The sequence below is a fragment of the Loxodonta africana genome, chromosome X, assembly GCF_030014295.1.
Source record: "Loxodonta africana isolate mLoxAfr1 chromosome X, mLoxAfr1.hap2, whole genome shotgun sequence".
NCBI lineage: Eukaryota > Metazoa > Chordata > Mammalia > Proboscidea > Elephantidae > Loxodonta > Loxodonta africana.
In genome coordinates this window covers 163,110,430-163,129,654 of record NC_087369.1, presented here as the reverse complement: position 1 = coordinate 163,129,654, position 19,225 = coordinate 163,110,430, and the positions used below count along the sequence as shown (strand labels likewise).

General features: G+C 48.8%; 1 protein-coding gene across 1 annotated transcript; it reads left to right on the top strand.

Annotated features, from left to right (window-relative positions):
• Positions 1-1,685: 1,685 nt before the first annotated feature.
• On the top strand, positions 1,686-2,813 carry SOX3 (SRY-box transcription factor 3). Its single transcript, XM_064278135.1, has one exon. The coding sequence runs from the start codon at positions 1,701-1,703 to the stop codon at positions 2,811-2,813; it is 1,113 nt and encodes a 370-aa protein (XP_064134205.1). The 5' UTR covers positions 1,686-1,700.
• The last annotated feature ends 16,412 nt before the right edge of the window (positions 2,814-19,225 follow it).

Below are 19,225 nucleotides of genomic sequence, written 5' to 3'. Positions count from 1 at the left end.
GTCCTGGGGTTGCCTGGTCTGACATGAACGCTAAGGAAGTAGAAGCCTGGAATTTTTTTATGTCACACTTAGGATTTACGCTTTCCTTTTTGTTCCCCACCTTGCCACGGGGCTGGGGGACCGAGGCCCCACATCGCGCGGACACTTTATTTCGGTCTCGGCCACTTCTGCCTGACTGGCTTCGCCTTCCCACCCGCCGCCTCCAGGAGTTTCAAAGCCTGTGCCACTCGCTCTGGCTGGCGGCAGCAATTGTCGGATTCCCTCTTCCGGCAGTCCGGGTTCCCGCGCCGCTCGTCTTTGACAGACAACCCGACATCCTGGTGAGTGTCCGGCTCTGAGCCTTGGAGCCCGGGTCACGAAGGCTGGAAAACAAGGAGAAGGACGGCATCGGTTAGTGGAACCTACTCCCGCGGGAGGCGGCCGGCCGGGTCCAGGCAGGTGCGCAGCCAGCGGAGGGGCCCGGCGGTCCGCCGGGAGGACGGCCCCGGCTCAGCTCCGGCCACCGCCCCCCCTCCAAGAAACTTTTCTTTCACTCGGAGAGGCTCCGTGTTGCCATGAAAACGGATTTTCCAAGGGGCCCGACCCTCCCCCTCGGGGGCATCGGACTGGAAAAACCGAAATGGCCAGAGAACAGAGACAAAAAGGGGCCGCTAAGAGGGGGACCGAGAGCCAGAGAGCCGGGGCCTGCTCAGCACCCCCCCACTCCCGCGTGCGAACGCCTCCGCCGGCCTCGACAGCGGCCGTCAGAAAGGCCCCTGTGTTCGCGGACCGCTCGCCAGTCCACCGCCCAGTGAGCCCCCGCGCGCGGCCCGGCCCCTAACCCCCGCTCTGGCCTGGGCGCGCTGGCCGGCCACGTCCCAGAGGAGGGCCCGGGCGGCCGGCGGCTGACTCCGGGGAAGAGGGGGCTTCTCAGAGCCGCAGCCGGAGCACCTCCGCTGCGCCCTGCGACCCTGAACCCGCCTCGGGAGCTGGCGGCCCGGCGGTGTCCGGTGTCCCTAGCGCTGGCAACAGACCCGGCCGGTGGACTGCGGCGCAGACCGCGAGAAGCTCTGCGGGCTGGTCCGGAACAGGGCGCCGCTCGGCCCTAACAGGTCAGCAAAGTTCTCTTCTGGCCCCGCTGGGGCCCCGCGGCCCCCAAGCCGCCCCCAGTAGTCCAGCTTGTGCCCCCCCCAACCTGGCACCTCCTCCAGTTTCGTTCTTTCAAACTTTCCGAGCCCCTAATTGGCGGTCTCTGAGCGGGTCTCCCGCACTCCCGCCTCCTGAATAACTCTCGGACGTCACCGGCCCAAGAGAGGCGTGGGGGTGAACGAAAGGGCTCCCCGAACTTTTTTTCCAGCCGGGCCGTCCGGGGGCTCAGTGGTGATTGGCCAGGGCGCGTCACTGCTAGGCTGTCAATCACCAGGGCCCCCCATGGCGAGAGGCGGACCAAGCCCCAATCCCCGGGGATGAGCAGGTATATAAGGGACCCGGCAAGCGCCCAGTAGCCAGGCAGCCGAGGTGACCAGCTCCAACCAACGCGTCAGGTGCGGGAACCCGCCAGCTTGGCGCGAGGCACTTCTGCAAGCCAACCCTTCCGGCCGGCCCTCCGGCCCCCGACCGCCCCTCCGACGGAGCCCCCGGTCCTTTTCACCGTGGCTGCTCCCGCCCCGGGAGCGCCTTCTCCTCCCGCCACGCTGGCGCACCTTCTCCCTGCCCCGGCCATGTACGGCCTACTGGAGACTGAGCTCAAGAGCCCCGTGGGGCCACCCACTCCCGCGACGGGCGCAGGCGGCCCCGCGGCCCCAGGAGGAGCCGGCAAGAGTGGCGTGAACGCAGGCGGCGTCGTCATGAACGCAGGCGGCGGCAGTGGCGCGAACGGCGGCGGCACCGACCAGGATCGCGTGAAGCGGCCCATGAACGCCTTCATGGTGTGGTCCCGTGGACAACGGCGCAAAATGGCCCTGGAGAACCCCAAGATGCACAACTCGGAGATCAGCAAGCGCCTGGGCGCCGACTGGAAGCTGCTCACGGACGCCGAGAAGCGGCCATTCATCGACGAGGCTAAGAGGCTGCGCGCGGTGCATATGAAGGAGTACCCGGACTACAAGTACCGGCCGCGCCGCAAGACCAAGACTCTGCTCAAGAAGGACAAGTACTCGCTGCCTGGCGGCCTGCTGCCCCACGGCGCCGCCGCCGCCGCCGCCGCGGCCGCGGCCGCAGCCGCCGCAGCCGGCGGCCCGGTGGGCGTGGGCCAGCGCCTGGACACGTACGCGCACGTGAACGGCTGGGCCAACGGCGCGTACTCGCTTGTGCAGGAGCAGCTGGGCTATGCGCAGCCCCCAGGCATGAGCAGCCAGCCGCCGCCGCCCGCGCTGCCGCAGATGCATCGCTACGACATGGCCAGCCTGCAGTACACCCCCATGATGCCGCCCGGCGCCCAGAGCTACATGAACGCCGCCGCCGCCGCCGCCGCTGCTGCCTCCGGCTACGGGGCCATGGCGCCCTCGGCCGCCGCCGCCGCTGCCGCCTACGGGCAGCAGCCGGCCGCCGCCACCGCAGCCGCTGCCGCCGCTGCCGCCGCAGCCATGAGCCTGGGCCCCATGGGCACGGTGGTGAAGACGGAGCCCAGCTCGCCGCCGCCCGCCATTGCGTCGCACTCGCAGCGCGCGTGTCTCGGCGACCTGCGCGACATGATCAGTATGTACCTGCCGCCCGGCGGGGACGCGGCCGACGCCTCCTCACAGCTGCCCGGCGGCCGCCTGCACAGCGTGCACCAGCACTACCAGGGCGCCGGGACTACGGTCAACGGCACCGTGCCGCTGACCCACATTTGAGCGCGCGGCCCGCACGCCCGCCCGCCCGCACCCCCGGGCGGCTCGCCTTGTGTTTAGCTTTGCTTGCCTGGGACTGTTGCCTTGTACTGATGTCGGCGAGGACCGAAAGTTTGGCTGTAGCTGTCGGGTTTTGTACAAAAGCCAAGAGAAGTCGGGGGCAGCGGCCACGGGGCTTTCTAGAAGTCGCCCGCCCTGCCGTTGCCCTCCTTCCTTTGTAGGCTGGGATCGCTGTGATAATTGCCAAGAAACAGCAACTCCCTCCCCCTCCCGGGGCGGGGGTCTTTCTGTTGCATTTGAAAATGTCTTGATAGTTTGCTGTTAGCAGAGGAGTGAGTGAGTGGGAGGGACGGGCTGGGGCGAGGCAGGCCCGGGGACGGCGCCGCCCCTCCCCTGGTCGCACCGCCTCCGTGGTCGCGGTGGGTTCCCGAGGCTGGCCGCGCGAGCGGCTCCGCAGCGAAGGCCACTGTTAATTTATAGCCAGGTGTGCGTGTGTCCCCCGCTTCCTCGCCCCGTACTGCGGGGCAGCTTCTGTCCAGTCCGCATTTAGGTTGTTGAGCTGGTGATTTTGCCGTGATCTGTTTGCTATTTCGTCGCGCAAGAAGCCAATGTGTTCAGATTTCGTTTGGGTAGTGGGGAGGGGGCTATTTTGTGTCAGGTTTTTAAAGATTTTACTCTGAATTCCTAAATGAGAGATCAATAAATTTTATAACCAACATGATGGAGTCCTGCTAATTTCGCGGCCCTGGAACTAGGTGCGGGTTGGGGAGGTGGTCAGCACCCGCTTTCATAACCGGGGACCTGCGTTTATAACCCAAGGCGGGAAGCGGCCCAAGGGGAGGCGAGAGCCATCGAACTTTTTTTTTTCTTTTTAACTTCTGGTTACCCAAAACACATCAGCTGCCGCTCTTCCCAACGGAAACTCGGAGGAGAAAGTGAGTTGTCTTGCAGAGGAGGGTCTCCGGGAACGGGCACACACTCGCAGAGTGGAGCCCTTGCCGCAGCTGCACACTTGTTGATTGCGGTGAGCGTCTCCTGAACGGGTGGCTGCTGCAGCAGGCGCACGGGGCGGGGAGGGGAAGACGGCGGCCGCGGAAGCGGCCCTAAAAGGGGCACCTTCTGTGTACTGGGGCGGGAAGACAGTGAAATGGAGCTGAAGTATTTACAAAACGAAAACCCTTGGGAAGGTCTGAATTGTCCTATTAAAAATGGTTCCAGGGCTCCCTAAACAACATAGCCGGAAAGAAATCCATTGCAACCCTGGTAGCTGAAACGATGGGGCCCGCATTCAACTCTGGGAGGTCCGGTTTTAAGAAGCACACCTTAGATTTCCAAAGATCTGAAACTGCTCCGATGCTGTTTTCTTTTTTAACGTGTCAACCCAGTCGGTTTACTTCGTGTTTTCAGAACCTGGAGCCCGCTCTCTACTTTTGTTATCTCCCACTTTCGCCCAGTCCCTGACCCTGGAGCCTTGCTCTGTCTCCCCGCCCCCTCCCCCCCCCCCCCCCCCGCCAAGGGCCCTTCCTTTCGCGCCCAGCCACACGGCCCCAGCGTATCTCTTTGGGGCCTAGGAAGAAAACAAATAGAAGCAGTGTATTTTTACCCTCTCCTCAGCTGTTTGAGGTGATTTCCTTAATCCGGCTAATCCTGTTACCTCGCTATCCCAGAATCACTAAACTCGGCCTTTCCAATAAGATTGGCCTGGTGCGGGGTTTTGATCCTCGTCCACTCCTGACCCTGGACGACAGATTCTCCCCTAAATTGGGACGAATTCCACATTGCCGGCGGCTTTCTTTGTGTGGGCCAGTCTTCCACCTGCGGGCTGGGCCCGGGCGGGCCTCGGGGGAGGGGCGGGAGATTCTGCTGCCTTGGGGGTCCGGTCCGCTTTTACACATCACTGCGGATCCCGGCGGCAGAACCCACACGGCCTCTCCAAGAAGGTCGGGTCTCCATGGGAATGCAGCGCCCCCTCACCCCGCACCCCGCACCCCACTCCCCACTCCCGACGGTGCCGCAGGGGGAAAGCGACCAGGGGCGATTTACAGACCCAGTGCCTGGGGCTCCTCCCCGCAGCACGCCCTCCTCGCTCCCCATCCCTGGGCCACCGGCAGCTGCTTCCACCCTGGCTGCTGTGATTGGAGCCAATACAAGGGCTGCCAGGCCGGTGAGCCCCACCCCCGGGGGACCCAGAGTCCCGGGGCGGAAGGAGACTCTTGTCATATACACCCCCCCATTCAATCCTTCGCAATGTTGGGGTCTCAATAAAATACCTCTTCTAGGTTACTCTGGGTTTCCGGTTGCTAGCAATCGCGGACTCAGGTTTGGTCTGAAAGGACTCTAGGCCACGGAGGGTTCAAACCAGCAACTGCCGGGCCCTGAGCGGGTAGTGCAAACCGGAATAAACGGACACGGCTTCTTTCCAAGAGTCCATTGTGACGCTGCCTCCTTAAAAGTGTCAGGGTCACCCTTTCAGCGTGTCTCACGTCTGCTCACTCCATCTCTAAACATCAAGCTTTTGTGCTGCACTTTGTCTGATTTCCAAATTGCCTTTAAGAAAAAAGATTTCCTCAATCAGCACATTTGGAGGATTTAAATACAGATGAAAGTTTTGTTTGTTTAACTTCACCAGTAGGGAAGAGAATCGAATTGAACTGAAATGAAACTTCGATTCCCTAGGCCCGAGCTTTCAAACGGGAGCCCCCCCACGCCCCCTCCTGACACTCCTACCGGGACAACGGCGCCTTAAGCTGTTTTCTAGGTCTGGGATCTGGTTAGGTTGAATGTGAAATGAGGGTTCTGCTGCTTAAACAACAACAATAACAAATCTGGTCCCACCCCAGCTCTCCCGCCTCTTCTGGCTGGTTGTTTTACATATGAGGAAAGAGCCGGGAAAGGAGAAATGACGGTACTCAAGGTCGCAGAGCTGGTTCCCTGGCGGCCGAGCGGAACCGGCCTCCAAGGCCGGGGAGTGCTCTTTCAGCTCCACCACAAAACGAAGAGAGAAACGGGGGACATCACTACCCCAGCTGCCTCTCAAGCCATTAATCCGGCGGGATCTCCAGAGAACAGAGGTAACTCCCGACGCGGAGACCCCAAGTAGCTGCCGCGTGGCGAGTGGCCATGTGTTGTGGGAAATACCAGGACCCGACCGAAGGGAAAACGCTGGCCCATCTTTTAGCTCCTCCCGACTGGAGCAGAGCTGCCTTTTGGTGAGAAGTAGACTACATAGAGATTTGCTTTGCTGTCCTCCGTCTATGCAACTTCCCTCATTAATCCCTCTTCTAGAAAGCTATATGGGGACGCGAGGAGCACGCCCAAAATGCAGGCACAGCTTCATAAACAAAGATGTTCACATCCTTCCTTCTAATGGTAGAAAGTTACGAACAACTCAAACGCCCAACAAGTGGGAAAAGGTCAAGTAAGATAATGTTGAAAAAAGACTACTTTGCAGATATTAAAATCATGGAGACCGAGAGGTTTTAATGACACAGGAAAAGCTGACTATTTAAAAAGAAGTAGATTTTTTTTTTTTTAAGATAGGTCAGGAAGGATATGCAAAAAATGCAGGGTGATATTTTGAATTCTGGCTAGTCTTCCTTATATTTCCACGTACTTTCCAATTTTCTCTAATGGGATTGGATTCCTGTTATCACCCGAAAAGGCAGGTTTAAAATATATTCTCTCCCTATCACCAATACAGAAGTGTATTCCGGCTTTGCCTTCAGTTGTGTTGGGGCCGGGAGGGGGCGGGGAGCTCCAGGAGCAGTAATCCTCTAGCTTTTCTCCTGGTCTGGGCCTGCAGTTAACACAAGCGGGAGGAACACCAGAGCAACCCCCTGCCACGTCCCCTCCTCAGTAAGCAGGAGCGGGATCAGATTAGTGAGCAGGTCGGTCATTCTTCAGACCCACTCACTGGAGAAAAAGACCTCCTTGAGAGCCAAGCTGAACAGCCTGGGCTGCGGGGAGCAGGGGCCACTGAGGAACCAGAAAGAGGCCCAGAAGCGCAGGGGCCCAGCAACCCTTGCAGCCCTCTTGGGAGGGGGGCGGAGAGCAAGCCCCCGGGGTTGGGCCCCAGACCAGGCACCTGGATGAGCCCAGAGGAGGCGTGAGGCGCGCACCCACCAACTGAACGGAACTCGACGTGCATGTCCCTCCTCCCTATCGCCACGGTCATTTCTTGCTGGGCCAGGGCCACAGCCTCCCACCTGTTCTTCCTGCTTCCACCCTGACCCTCACCGAGCCATTCTCCCCAGAGCGCTCACTCCACTTTGCAAACCGAAATGCTGTGATTGTCACTTCCCTACTTAATACCTTCTGGTGGCTTTCTTTTGATTGCTCTTTGGGAAATATCCCAACTCCCCCAAAGCCCCACCCAGGTCCTGCCCACCTCTCTGGGCTCAGCTTCTTTCACCTCTCCTCCCTCCCTTGACCCCAGGCAGGATTCCTTTGAGAAAAGTTTGTGAAATGAATCAATCACAGCCCCTGCAAGTTTCGTATCTAAATAAACTTCCAAGTCCCGTGATGGTTTCAAATAATGATTATCATGCACAGTGCAGGTTTTAGTTTTGCATTTAGGCGATTTCCCAAAATCCACACATCAAGTGCAAATTTCCTAACAATTAATAAAATCTACTAGCACCATACATGCATGGTTTCTATCATGCCCCAGGGCTTTTGTACTAATCCCTTTGCCTGGAATGTTCTTTCCTGAGAGCTCTTAAATAGTCCAGTGTCCTGCAGATCTCAGTTCAAACATCACCTCTTCCGGGAAGACTTCCAGGATGCCCTCCTTCAGAAGCGGACAGATCTCCTTGTTGTAATCTGTCATAGGACTGTGTACCTCTTCAAAGCGCTGGTCCCAGTGTTCATTTTACATTTCTTTGTGTGATTCTACCTATTTTCCATCTCCCCCCTAGCCTGTAGGTTTCACGAGGGCAAAGGCTATGTCTGATTTATTGACCAGTAGTCAGCACAATGCCTAGCCCATAGGAGGTTCTCAAAAATATATGTGGAGTGTTTACTGTATGTTGGCGACCCCCGGGGGTATTGTATAATTAGAGCAGAGAGAAATAAATCTTCGAAAAAGGATACAAGGGGAGGCTTTCCACTGAGGCCGATGGGATCAGTGCAAACCCTTGGAAATCAAGACTGAATTTTCAATCTCGGCTCCATCTCTTGGCTCTTGAGGACATCACACATTGTAAGCCTCATATTTCTTCAGATGTCAAGTGGGAACAACAATGTCTGTTTGGTTGGTTGTGAAGATTAAATGGCATGATGTCTGACACACAGTTGCTGTGCAGCCTGTTCGCTATTATTATCATTGCTCTTAGCAGCCCATGTTGACCTTCCCGGGAGAAGTTAGTGCTCTCTGATCAGGTTCTATACTTCCTACCATCACGAGCAGCTTTCTCATTGCTAAGGCCAGTTCTTGATACAGAAAGAAGGCAAAATAAATAAATGAAAAGTAACAAACATATGACACTGAAAGCATACACAACAAAAGAAAAAATAAAATGGATTTCATCAAATTTAAAAACTCACGTGCTTCAAAGGACATCATCAAGAAAGTGAAAAGAAACACAAAGAGTTGGAGAAAATACGTGCCAATCGTATATCTGATATGGGACTTCTATTTAGACTATAATAAAGAACTCTTACAAATCAATAATAAAAAGAAAGACAACCCAATTTTACAAATGGGCCAATGTCTTGAATAGACATATCTCCAAAGAAAATATACAAATGGCCAATAAGCACATGAAAAGATGCTCAACATCATTAGACATCAGGGAATGAAAATCAGAACTACAGTGAGATACTGCTTCTCACACACGAGGACGGCTATAGTAAAAAGATGGATAGTAACAAGTGTTGGTGAGAACGTGGAGAAATGGGAACCCTCATACACTGCTGGTGGGACTGTAAAATAGTGAAGCCACTTTGAAAAACAGTCTGGCAGTTGCTCAAAAAGTTTAAATATTGAATTACCATACGATCCAGCAATTATAAAAACCTAGGTATATACACAAGAGATTTGAAAACACCCCCCCCAACAAAAACCAGTATGTGAATGCTCATAGCAGCATTATTCATAATAGCCAAAAAGTAGAAACAGCCTAAATGTCCATGAATGGATAAATAAAATGTGGTATATTCATACAATGGAATATTCTGCAATAAAAAAGAAATTAAGTAGTAGCATATATGTGAGTTAGTATGCACACATATATTACCTTACGCTATCAGCTGAGAAGGCCTAGAAGCAAAGGCATTCCAATAGCCATGAACTCACCTAGCACACAGATCTTTGTTTCTAATATCATTCTTCAATAAAAGGAACTGAGACTCCTTGGAAAAATGGCTGATTCTAAGACTGGGGCAGTAAACATCTAAGATGGGCCTGGAGCATCTTGTAGTACCAGCAAGTAAGGAAGTACCATGGAACCAAGGAAGGGAGGGAGGGAGGTTGCAGTGATGGGGATATGTCAAAGGGATACGGGAGCCGACTGAAAGAGCCTCCAGTGGTCAAAGCTGGAACAATTTGAACACCAAAATAAAGTAGTATTAGATTATATCTCAAAATCTAAAACAAATATCCATGACTAAGTAAAGAAACAAATGTGAGAGAAGCGACAAACCTCCTATGCAGAAGAACCCCAAATACCTTAGGTAGACACTCCACCCTCAAGAAGAGGGGTGCATAACTCCCCACTCCTTAAATGATGGGCTGCTCACAGTGACTGCCTCCCAAAGAGTAACAGTATGGAATGGGGGGAAAAGAGTGACTTCGCAGTGGAAAAATCTGAGGAACACTCCCTCAGCCAAATGATCAAGGTCAACATCAACAGTTCAGTGTTCCGTCACGTTGATAGTCTGTACCCTTGATATAATGTGCTGAGAATGGCACTTTATCACTCGGGTCTTCCTCCCTCAAACCCACAACCCCTGTCTAATCACGAGGAAAACATCAAACTCCAATTGAGGCACATTCTATAAAATATATCTGACTAGTAAGCCTCAAAACTCTCAAGATCATAAAAATAAAAAAAGGAAAGTCTGAGACACTCTCACAGCTAATAGCCTAAGGAGACTTGACTACTAAATGTAATGTGGTGGCCAGGATAAGATCCTGGAACAGAAAAAGAACATTAGGTAAAAACTAAGGAAATGACATAGGACAGGGGTTGGTTAAAAAAAAAAAAAAAAAACTAAGGAAATAAAGTATAGAATTTAGTTAATAATGTACCAATATTGGTGCATTAATTGTAACAAATGTACCATACTAATGTAAGATCTTACAGTGTAAGATGTAAATAACAGCGGAAACCAGGTGCAGGCTACATGGGAACTCTCTGTACTATCTTCTCCATTTTTCTATAAATCTAAAACTGTTCTAGGAGGCCCTGGGTGATGTAATCAGGTAAGTGCTTGACAACTAGCAGAAAGGTTGGTGGTTCGAACCCACATGGAGGCATCTTGGAAGACAGGCCTTGCAATCTGCTTCCAAAAGCTCATAGCCTTGAAAACCCGATGGAGCACAGTTCGACTATGCACACATGGGGTTGCCGTGAGTCAGAATTGACTCAATGGCAACTCACAACAGCAAAACTGTTCTAAAAAATAAAGCTTATCAAAAAAGATACATGAAGTACTGATACATGCTACAACATGCATAAACCTTGGAATATTAAGCTAAGAGGAAGGATCCAATCACAAAAGACCACATACTGTATAATTCCATATACACAAAGTGTCCAGAATAGGCACTCTCTACAGACGGAAAATAGATCAGTGGTTGCCTAGAGCTGAAGAGATAGGGTGATAATGGGAGTGCCTGATACTGGGAAAGGGATTTCTTTTTGGGATGTTGAAAATGTTCTAAAATTGATTGCTGACAGTTGCAATACTCTATGAATATACAAAAAAATGGAATTGTACAGTTTAAATGGGTGAATTTTATGGTATGGAAATTATTTCTGAATACAGCTGTTATTTTAAAAACAGACAAACTCAAAACACCCTGGGGCCCTGGCGGCTGGTGGCAGGATAGGCGTTTGGGGGGCATCCCGTCCAGTGTTAGGGGCTGCTGTACACACCAGCTGCTACTCAAACTCAAATATGTTCACCTCACCCAGGCTGTTAGAGTACGATGGGCCCTCGGAAATCATCCAGTCCAGCCTCCTCATTTCACACGCAGGGAAACTCAGGCCCAGACTGCGTAAAGACATGCCAGGGTCAGACAGCTTGTTAATGCCAGTCAATGAACTAGAATTTGGGTATCCTGCCTCCTTGTTCAATGATTTTTACAACTATCCTGGCTGCCTTTAGTAAGGTTTAATATGTTTCTGTTGACCTCCCCTGTGAACCTCTTCCCAGTAGGAGGGAAAACCATTACAAAAACAAAAACTAAACAACCCTTGCAGTTATTATTAAGCCCAGGATTGAATCTCCAGTTGGGTTCTTGTAGTAGCAGCTCTGCTCAAAACTCATTTTAAATGTGACTACTTTTTTTTTTATTGTGCTTTAAATGAAAGTTTACAGATCAAGTCGGTCTCTCATATAAAAATTTCTATACACTTTGCTATATACTCCTAGCTATTCTTCCCCTAACGAGACACCACACTGCACCCTGTATTCTCCGTGTCAATTCAGCCAGCTTCTGATCCCCCTCTGCCCTCTCATCTCCTTTCCAGACAGGAGCTGCCCACATAGTCTCATGTGTCTACTGGATCCAAGAAGCTCACTCTTCACCAGTATCATTTTCTATCCCACAGTCCAGCCCAATCCCTGTCTGAAGAGTTGGCTTTGGGTATGGTTCCTCTCTTAGCTAATAGGAGGTCTGGGGACCATAACATCCGGGGTCCTTCTAGTCTCAGTCAGACTTACGAGAATTTGAGGTATGCATCCCACTGCTCTCCTGCTTCCTCAGGGGTTCTCTGTTGTGTTCCCTGTCAGAGCAGCCATTAGTTGTAGCCGGGCACCATCTGGTTCTTCTGGTCTCAGGCTGATGGGGTCTCTGGTTTATGTGGTCCTTTCTGTCTCTTGGGCTCATAATTACCTTGTGTCTTTGGTGTTCTTCATTCTCCTTTGCTCCAGATGGGTTGAGACCAATTGATGCATCTTAGATGGCCACTTCCTAGCGATTAAGACCCAAGATGCCACTCTCCAAAATGGGATGTAGAATGTTTTCTTAATAGATTTTATTATGCCAATTGACTTAGATGTCCCCTGAAACCATGGTACCCAAACCCCCGCCCCTGCTACACTGGCCTTCAAAGCATTCAGTTTATTCAGGAAACTTCTTTGCTTTTGGTTTAGTCCAGTTGTGCTGACCTCTCCTATATTATGTGTTGTCCTTCCCTTCACCTAAAATAGTTCTATTACTATCTAATTAGTGAATACCCCTCTTCCTCTCTCCCTCCCTCCCCCATCTCCTAACTATCAAAGAATATTTTCTTCTCTGTTTAAACTATTTCTCAGGTTCTTATAATAGCGGTCTTATACAATATTTGTCCTTTTGCAACTGACCAGTTTCACTCAGCATAATGCCTTCCAGATTCCTCCATGTTATGAAATATTTCACAGATTCATTTTCTTTTTACTCTCATCATCGTTCTTTATATTCCATTGTGTGAATATACCATAATTTATTTATCCATTCATCTGTCAATGGGCACCTTGGTTGCTTCCATTTTTTTGCTATTGTAAACAGTGCTGCAATGAACATGGGTGTGCATATATCTGTTTGTGTAAAGGATCTTATTTCTCTAGGATATATTCCAAGGAGTGGGATTGCTGGATCATATGGTAGTTCTATTTCTAGCTTTTTAAGAAAGCGCCAAATCAATTTCCAAAGTGATTGTACCATTCTATATTCCCACCAACTGTGTGTAAGTGTTCCAGTCTCTCCACAACCTCTCCAACATTCATTAGTTTGTGTTTTTTGGATTAATGCCATCCTTGTTGGAGTGAAACGGAATCTCCTTGTAGTTTCGATCTGCATTTCTTTAATGGCTAATCATGAGCATTTCCTCATGTATCTGTTAGCTACCCGAATGTCTTCTTTAGTGAGGTGCCCGTTCATATCTTTTGCCCATTTTTTAATTGGGTTGTCTTTTTGTAGTTAAGTTTTTGCAGCATCATGTAGATTTTAGAGATCAGGCGCTGATCGGAAAAGTCATAGCTAAAAACTTTTCCCCAGTCTGTAGGTAGTCTTTTTACTCTTTTGGTGAAGTCTTTGGATGAACATAGGCGTTTGATTTTTAGGAGGTCCCAGTTATCTAGTTTTTCTTCTGCATTGTTAGTAATCTTTTGTATACTGTTTATGCCATGTATTAGGGCTCCTAGCGTTGTCCCTATTTTTCTTCCATGATCTTTATTGTTTTAGATTTTATATTTAGGTCTTTGATCCATTTTGAGTTCTTTTTTTTTAATTTTTATTGTGCTTTAAGTGAAAGTTTACAAACCAAGTCAGTCTTTCATACAAAAACTCATATACACCTAGCTATATACTCCTAGTTGCTCTCCCTGTAATGAGACAGCACACTCCTTCCCTCCACTCTTTATTTCTGTGTCCATTTGGCCAGCTTCTGACCCCCTCTGCCCTCTCATCTCCTCTCCAGACAGAAGCTGTCCACATAGTCTCATGTGTCTACTGGATCTGAGAAGCTTATTCCTCACCAGTATCGTTTTCTATCTTAAAGTCCAGTCCAATCTCTGTCTGAAGAGCTGGCTTTGGGGGTGGTTCCTGTCTTGGGCTAACAGAAAGTCTGGGGACCATGACCTCCAGGGTCCTTCCAGTCTCATTCAAACCATTACGTCTGGTCTTTTTAGGAGAATTTGAGGTCTGCATCCCAGTGCTCTCCTGCTCCATCAGGGATTCTCTGTTGTGTTCCCTGTCAGGGACCACTTTTTGTGTTAAAGAAAATCTTTGAGAAAAAAAAAGTCTGGTTAAAAAAAAAAAGTGGTTAAGAGCTATATTTTTAATGTGTTATTCTCTATGGAATGGAGCCCTGGTAGTGCAGTGGTTAAGAGCTTGGCTGCTAACTAAAAGGTCGACAGCTTGAATCCACAGGCCGTTCCTTGGAAACCCTATGGGGCAGTTCTACTCTGACCTACATGGTCTCTATGAGTTGGAATTGACTCGACAGCAATGAGTTTTTACTCTCTGTGGAAATGTCAATAAAAATTGAACAGAAGTTTAAATTACCATATATATTTTACTATTAGATTTTATTAACTCCTATTAAATATGCTTTCATGTGCAGGTTTTGGGGATCCATGATAAGCAAAACGAAAACATATTTCACGCTTGTTGTTGTTGTTAGGTGGTGACAAGTTGATTTGGATTTGCGGCTACCCCATGTGACAGAGTAGAACTTCCCCACAGGGTTTTCTAGGCCGTAATCTTTACCAGAGCAGACTGCCAGGTCTTTTCTCCCATGGAGCTGCTGGGTGGGTTTGAACCACCAATCTTTTGATTAGCAGCCGAGCAATTAACTGTTTTGCCACCAGGGCTCCTTACATCATGCTTACGAAGCATCGTTTGAAACATGTACTAAACTTTAACTTCTTTTAAATATGAAACTGCCAAAGACTTTTGAAATATGTTTTTACAAGTTTTGCCAAATCCCGTGATTTATTTAGTCCACAAGCATTTTCTGAGTCACTCTATGTGTTGGGTACTATGCAAGGATCTGGGGACAACAGGAAGTTGTGGGGCTCACAACATAGGATTGCAGAGAGAAAGCCAGCAGGGGAGTCTGCCTTGAGACAGAATGAAATGAGAGCCATTGCCAAGGTAAAGCAAGAGGCTTTGGGAAGCCCACGGAAGGGGCTTCCTGGAGGAGAGGGCATTTAAGCTGAGCCTTGTAGGGCATGTAGTACTTTCATAGGAAGAGAAAAGTTTGCGGACATTTCGGGCTGATAGAACAGCATGAAAAAGGCGGAGTATATATTTTGGAGTCAGATAATGTTACCTTGTCTAATAACAAGACTGCAGAGAAAGGAAGAGGCCATTGGTGGTTCAGTGTTAGAATTCACACCTTTCACACAGGAGACCTAAGTTCAATTCTCGCCAATGCACCTCAAGCACAGCCACTCATCTGTCAATGAAGACTTGCAAGTTGCTTGATGTTGAACAGGTCTCAGTGGAGGTTCTGGACTAACACAGACTAAAAAGAAAAGCCTGGTGATCTGCTTCTGGAAGTCAGTCAATGAAAACCCTGTGGATCACAATGGTCCCATCCCATTATGCATGAGGTCATACAACAACAACAGAGAAAGGGAGTGGAGAGATATTGTGAGAAATGAAGCTGAGAAGCAGAGAAGGTCCTACTCATGGGTCTTGAATGTCAAGCTAAGGTGTTGCAACTTGATCTTGTACTCAGTGGGAGCCACTAAAGAGTTTTGGTCAGTACTCTATAAAGATCAAGGTGACGGCAGTGTGAAGGACAAATTGGAGAGGGAAGAGACTGGAGGCAGGGAGATTAGCCAAGAGGCTGTTTCAATTTAGTTCAGGCAACAGAGAAGGAGCTGACTGAGGGCAGTGGCAGTCAAGAGATAGGAGCCTGTGCTTTGCCCTGCATGGAGGTAACTAGAGAGGGAATAGCATTGACCGAGATAGCACAAGAAAAGGGATCTAAGTTCTTGAACTTTTAAAGAGAAGGGAGTGGATTGTTGTATATGGTTTTAGTTTGGTACTATGTAATTCTCTATACAATCACAGTCATTTACACACACGGCTTGTTCAAATGAGCTATTGCTCCATCAATTTTGATGTGATTTTTGTATATTAAGAATGCTTACTAATATTGCTTCATTGAAAATGATCCTATTTTTTGCTGTATTACTGCTCAATTGAATTTGATTATTTGCATATATATCAACGAGCATTTGACTGTTTGTAAGTCGATAGTTTGAAACATTCAGAATTAGTCTGCGTACTCTATTTTGAAAAGACCTCTAAGGTGCCTTCTAACTTTAAGATTCTTCAACAAGTCTCTCTGTGCAGGAACGGGGTATCTGTAATGTCAAAAGCCCCAAGCAGCTCAGCAAAATGGAATGGTAACAAGCTTCTGTGCTCACACCCTGGGTAGGATAGTGGTGTCAACACCTCCAGCAGGGCTGATAGAGCTGTCTTTCAGTCTGTCTGCAGGTTCTGTTTACATTCTGCAGGTTAGCTAGAAACACCCTCACCACCAACAACCCCTGAAAAAATCTCTGGGTCAACTTGACATCTTCTAGGCTCTCCGTGCACTGTAATTCTCCTTCCAACAAGTTCTCCTGTGATGTCACTTCATATGATTTCTTTGCGGAGAACAAATTAGGCTTAATGTGTAAACAACATGCAAACTCCAGAGATGTTGCCAATAATTACAAGCAGATTTCTGCATTGTTCTTTCAACTAAGACCTTGTCCAGTTTGGAAACGGCTCAGGTTAACCTGAAAGATAGAGAGACTCACTAACATGTGCAGCCTTTAGTGAGGTATTGTTGGGACCCAACTACAGCTGCAAAGCTAAGGAAAAAATGTTTTAGATTGGGAGTAGTTAGTTGGGAGAAGATGAATACACACAGACACACCCACAACACAACACCTGTTTGAAGAAAGGACTATCTCTTGGCTATGGAAGATCTCAGGGGGCCATCATTGGTCCCTGCACTTTCTTTTTTTTTTCTTTTTCTTTTTTATTGTGCTTTAAGTGAAAGTATACAAATCAACTCAGTCTCTCACGCAAAAATTTATACACACCTTACTATATTTTTTTATACTTATAGTTGCTCTCCCTCTAATGAGACAGCACACTCCTTCTCTCCAACCTGTATTTCCGTGTCAATTCAGCCAGCTTCTGTCCCCCTTGGCCTTTACATCTTGCCTCCAGACAGGAGCTGCACACAGTCTCATGTGTCTACTTGATCCAAGAAGCTCACTCCTCACCAGTATCATTTTCTGTCTTATAGTCCAGTCCAATCCCTCCCTGAAGAGTTAGCTTCGGGAATGGTTTCTGTCTTGGGCTAACAGAAGGTCTGGGGACCGTGACCTCCAGGGTCCCTCCAGTCTCAGTCAGTCCATTAAGTCTCGGCTTTTTAAGAGAATTTGAGGTCTGCATCCCACTGCTCTTCTGCTCCCTCAGGGTTTCTCTGTTGTGTTCCCCATCATGGCAGCCATCAGTTGTAGCCAGGCACCATCTAGTTCTTCTGGTCTCAGGCTGATGAAGTCTCTGATTTATGTGGCCCATCCTGGCTCTTGGGCTCCTACTTACCTTCTGTCTTTGGTGTTCTTCATTCTCCTTTGCTCCATGTGGGTTGAGACCAATTGTTACATTTTAGATGGCCGCTTGCTAGCATTTAAGACCCCAGACACCACTCTCCAAAATGGGATGTAGAATGTTTTCTTAATAGATTTCGTTATGCCAATTGACTTAGGTGTCCCCTGAAACCATGGTCCCCAAACCTCCACCACTGCTACGCTAGCCTTTGAAGAGTTCAGTTTATTCAGGGAACTTCTTTGCTTTTGGTTTAGTCCAGTTGTGCTGACCTCTCCCGTATTGTGTGTTGTCCTTCCCTTCACCTAAATTAGTTCTTGTCTACTATCTAATTAGTGAATGCCCCTTTCCCTCCCTCCCCGCCCCGTAACCATCAAAGAATATTTTCTTCTCTGTTTAAACTATTTCTCGAGTTCTTATAATATGGTCTTATACAATATTTGTCCTTTTGCAACTGACCAATTTCACTCAGCATAATGCCTTCCAGATTCCTCCATGTTATGAAATGTTTCACAGATTCATCACTGCTCTTTATTGATGCTTAGTATTCCATTGTGTGAATATACCATAATTTATCCATTCATCCGTCGATGGGCACCTTGCCTTGCTTCCAGCTTTTTGGTATTGTAAACAGTGCTGCGGTGAACATGGGTATGCATGTATCTGTTCGTGTAAAGGCTCTTATTTCTCTTGGTTATATTGCAAGGAGTGGGATTGCTGGATCGTATGGTAGTTCTATTTCTAGCTTTTTAAGGAAGCTCCAAATTGATTTCCAAAGTGCTTTTGCCATTTGACATTCCCCCCAGCAGTGTAGAAGTGTTCCAGTCTCTCCACAGCCTCTCCAACATTTATTGTTTTGTGTTTTTTGGATTAATGCCAGCCTTGTTGGAGTGGATGGAATCTCATTGTAGTTTTGATTTGCATTTCTCTAATGGCTAATGATCGTGAGCATTTCCTTATGTATCTGTTGGCTACCTGCATGTCTTCTTTAGTGAGGTGCCTGTTTATATCCTTTGCCCATTTTTTAATTGGGTTATTTGCCTTTTTGTAGTTGAGTTTTTGCAGTATCATGTAGATTTTAGAGATTAGTCACTGATCAGAAATGTCATAGCTAAAACCTTTTTCCCAGTCTGTAGGTAGTCTTTTCACTCTTTTGGTGAAGCCTTTGGTTGAGCATAGCTGTTTGACTTTTAGGAGCTTCCAGTTATCTAATTTCTCTTTTGCTGTTTGTGCAGCTGTAGTCATGTTTTGGTCTCTGCACTTTCTGAGCCATCTCTACACTGATCCTTTTCAAATGCACAGTCCATATGGTTCTTCTGAGCATCAGACCTTTGGACCTGTGTCCTGAATACATTTACTGGGGTGTCCCACAGCCTGCCAACTTTGACTGGACCAAACTAACTCATCATTTTCCTCATCAAAGCAACACCTCCTACTGTATTTTCCAACTACAACAGCACCAGTATCTGTCTAGACACTTCCTTCCACCTCATCTCCCATCCCAACTTCCTAATATTTCCAGAATCTATCCCTTCTTCATCCCCACTGCCTTAGTTGGGGCCTGTATTAGTTATCTAATGCTGTGTAATAAATTACCTCAAATGGCAGAGGCTTAAAATCACAGGTGTTTATTATTTCACAATTTCTGTGGGTCGGAATCCAGTTGAGGCATGGCTTAGCTGGTTCAGGTCTCACAGGGCTGCAGTCAAGGTGTTGGCTGGGACCGCAGTTATCTCAAGACTGGACTGGAGTAGGCTCTGCTTCCAAGCTTACTGATGGGGCTGTTGGCCTGCCTCAAAAGATCCATTTCCCAGCTCACTCAAGTGGCTGTTGGCAGGTTTCTGGTCTTTGTTGACTTTTAGTCAATGACATCAGTGACTTGCCTTCTGTAACTTCCCATGGGGCAGTTCACATCATGGCAGCTAGTTTCCCTCAGAGCTAGAGAGCGAGACGAAGTCACAGTCTTTTCATAGCCTAATCTCGGAAGTGATATCCCACCACCATTGCTGTATTCTGTTCTTAGGAGGGGGACTCTAGCTCTGGCCCCCACTCAAGGGGAGGGGATTACACAAGAGCATGAATATCATAAGGTGGAGATCTTTGGGGGCCACCCTCGATATGTCCATCACAGAACCCTTGTCTTTTG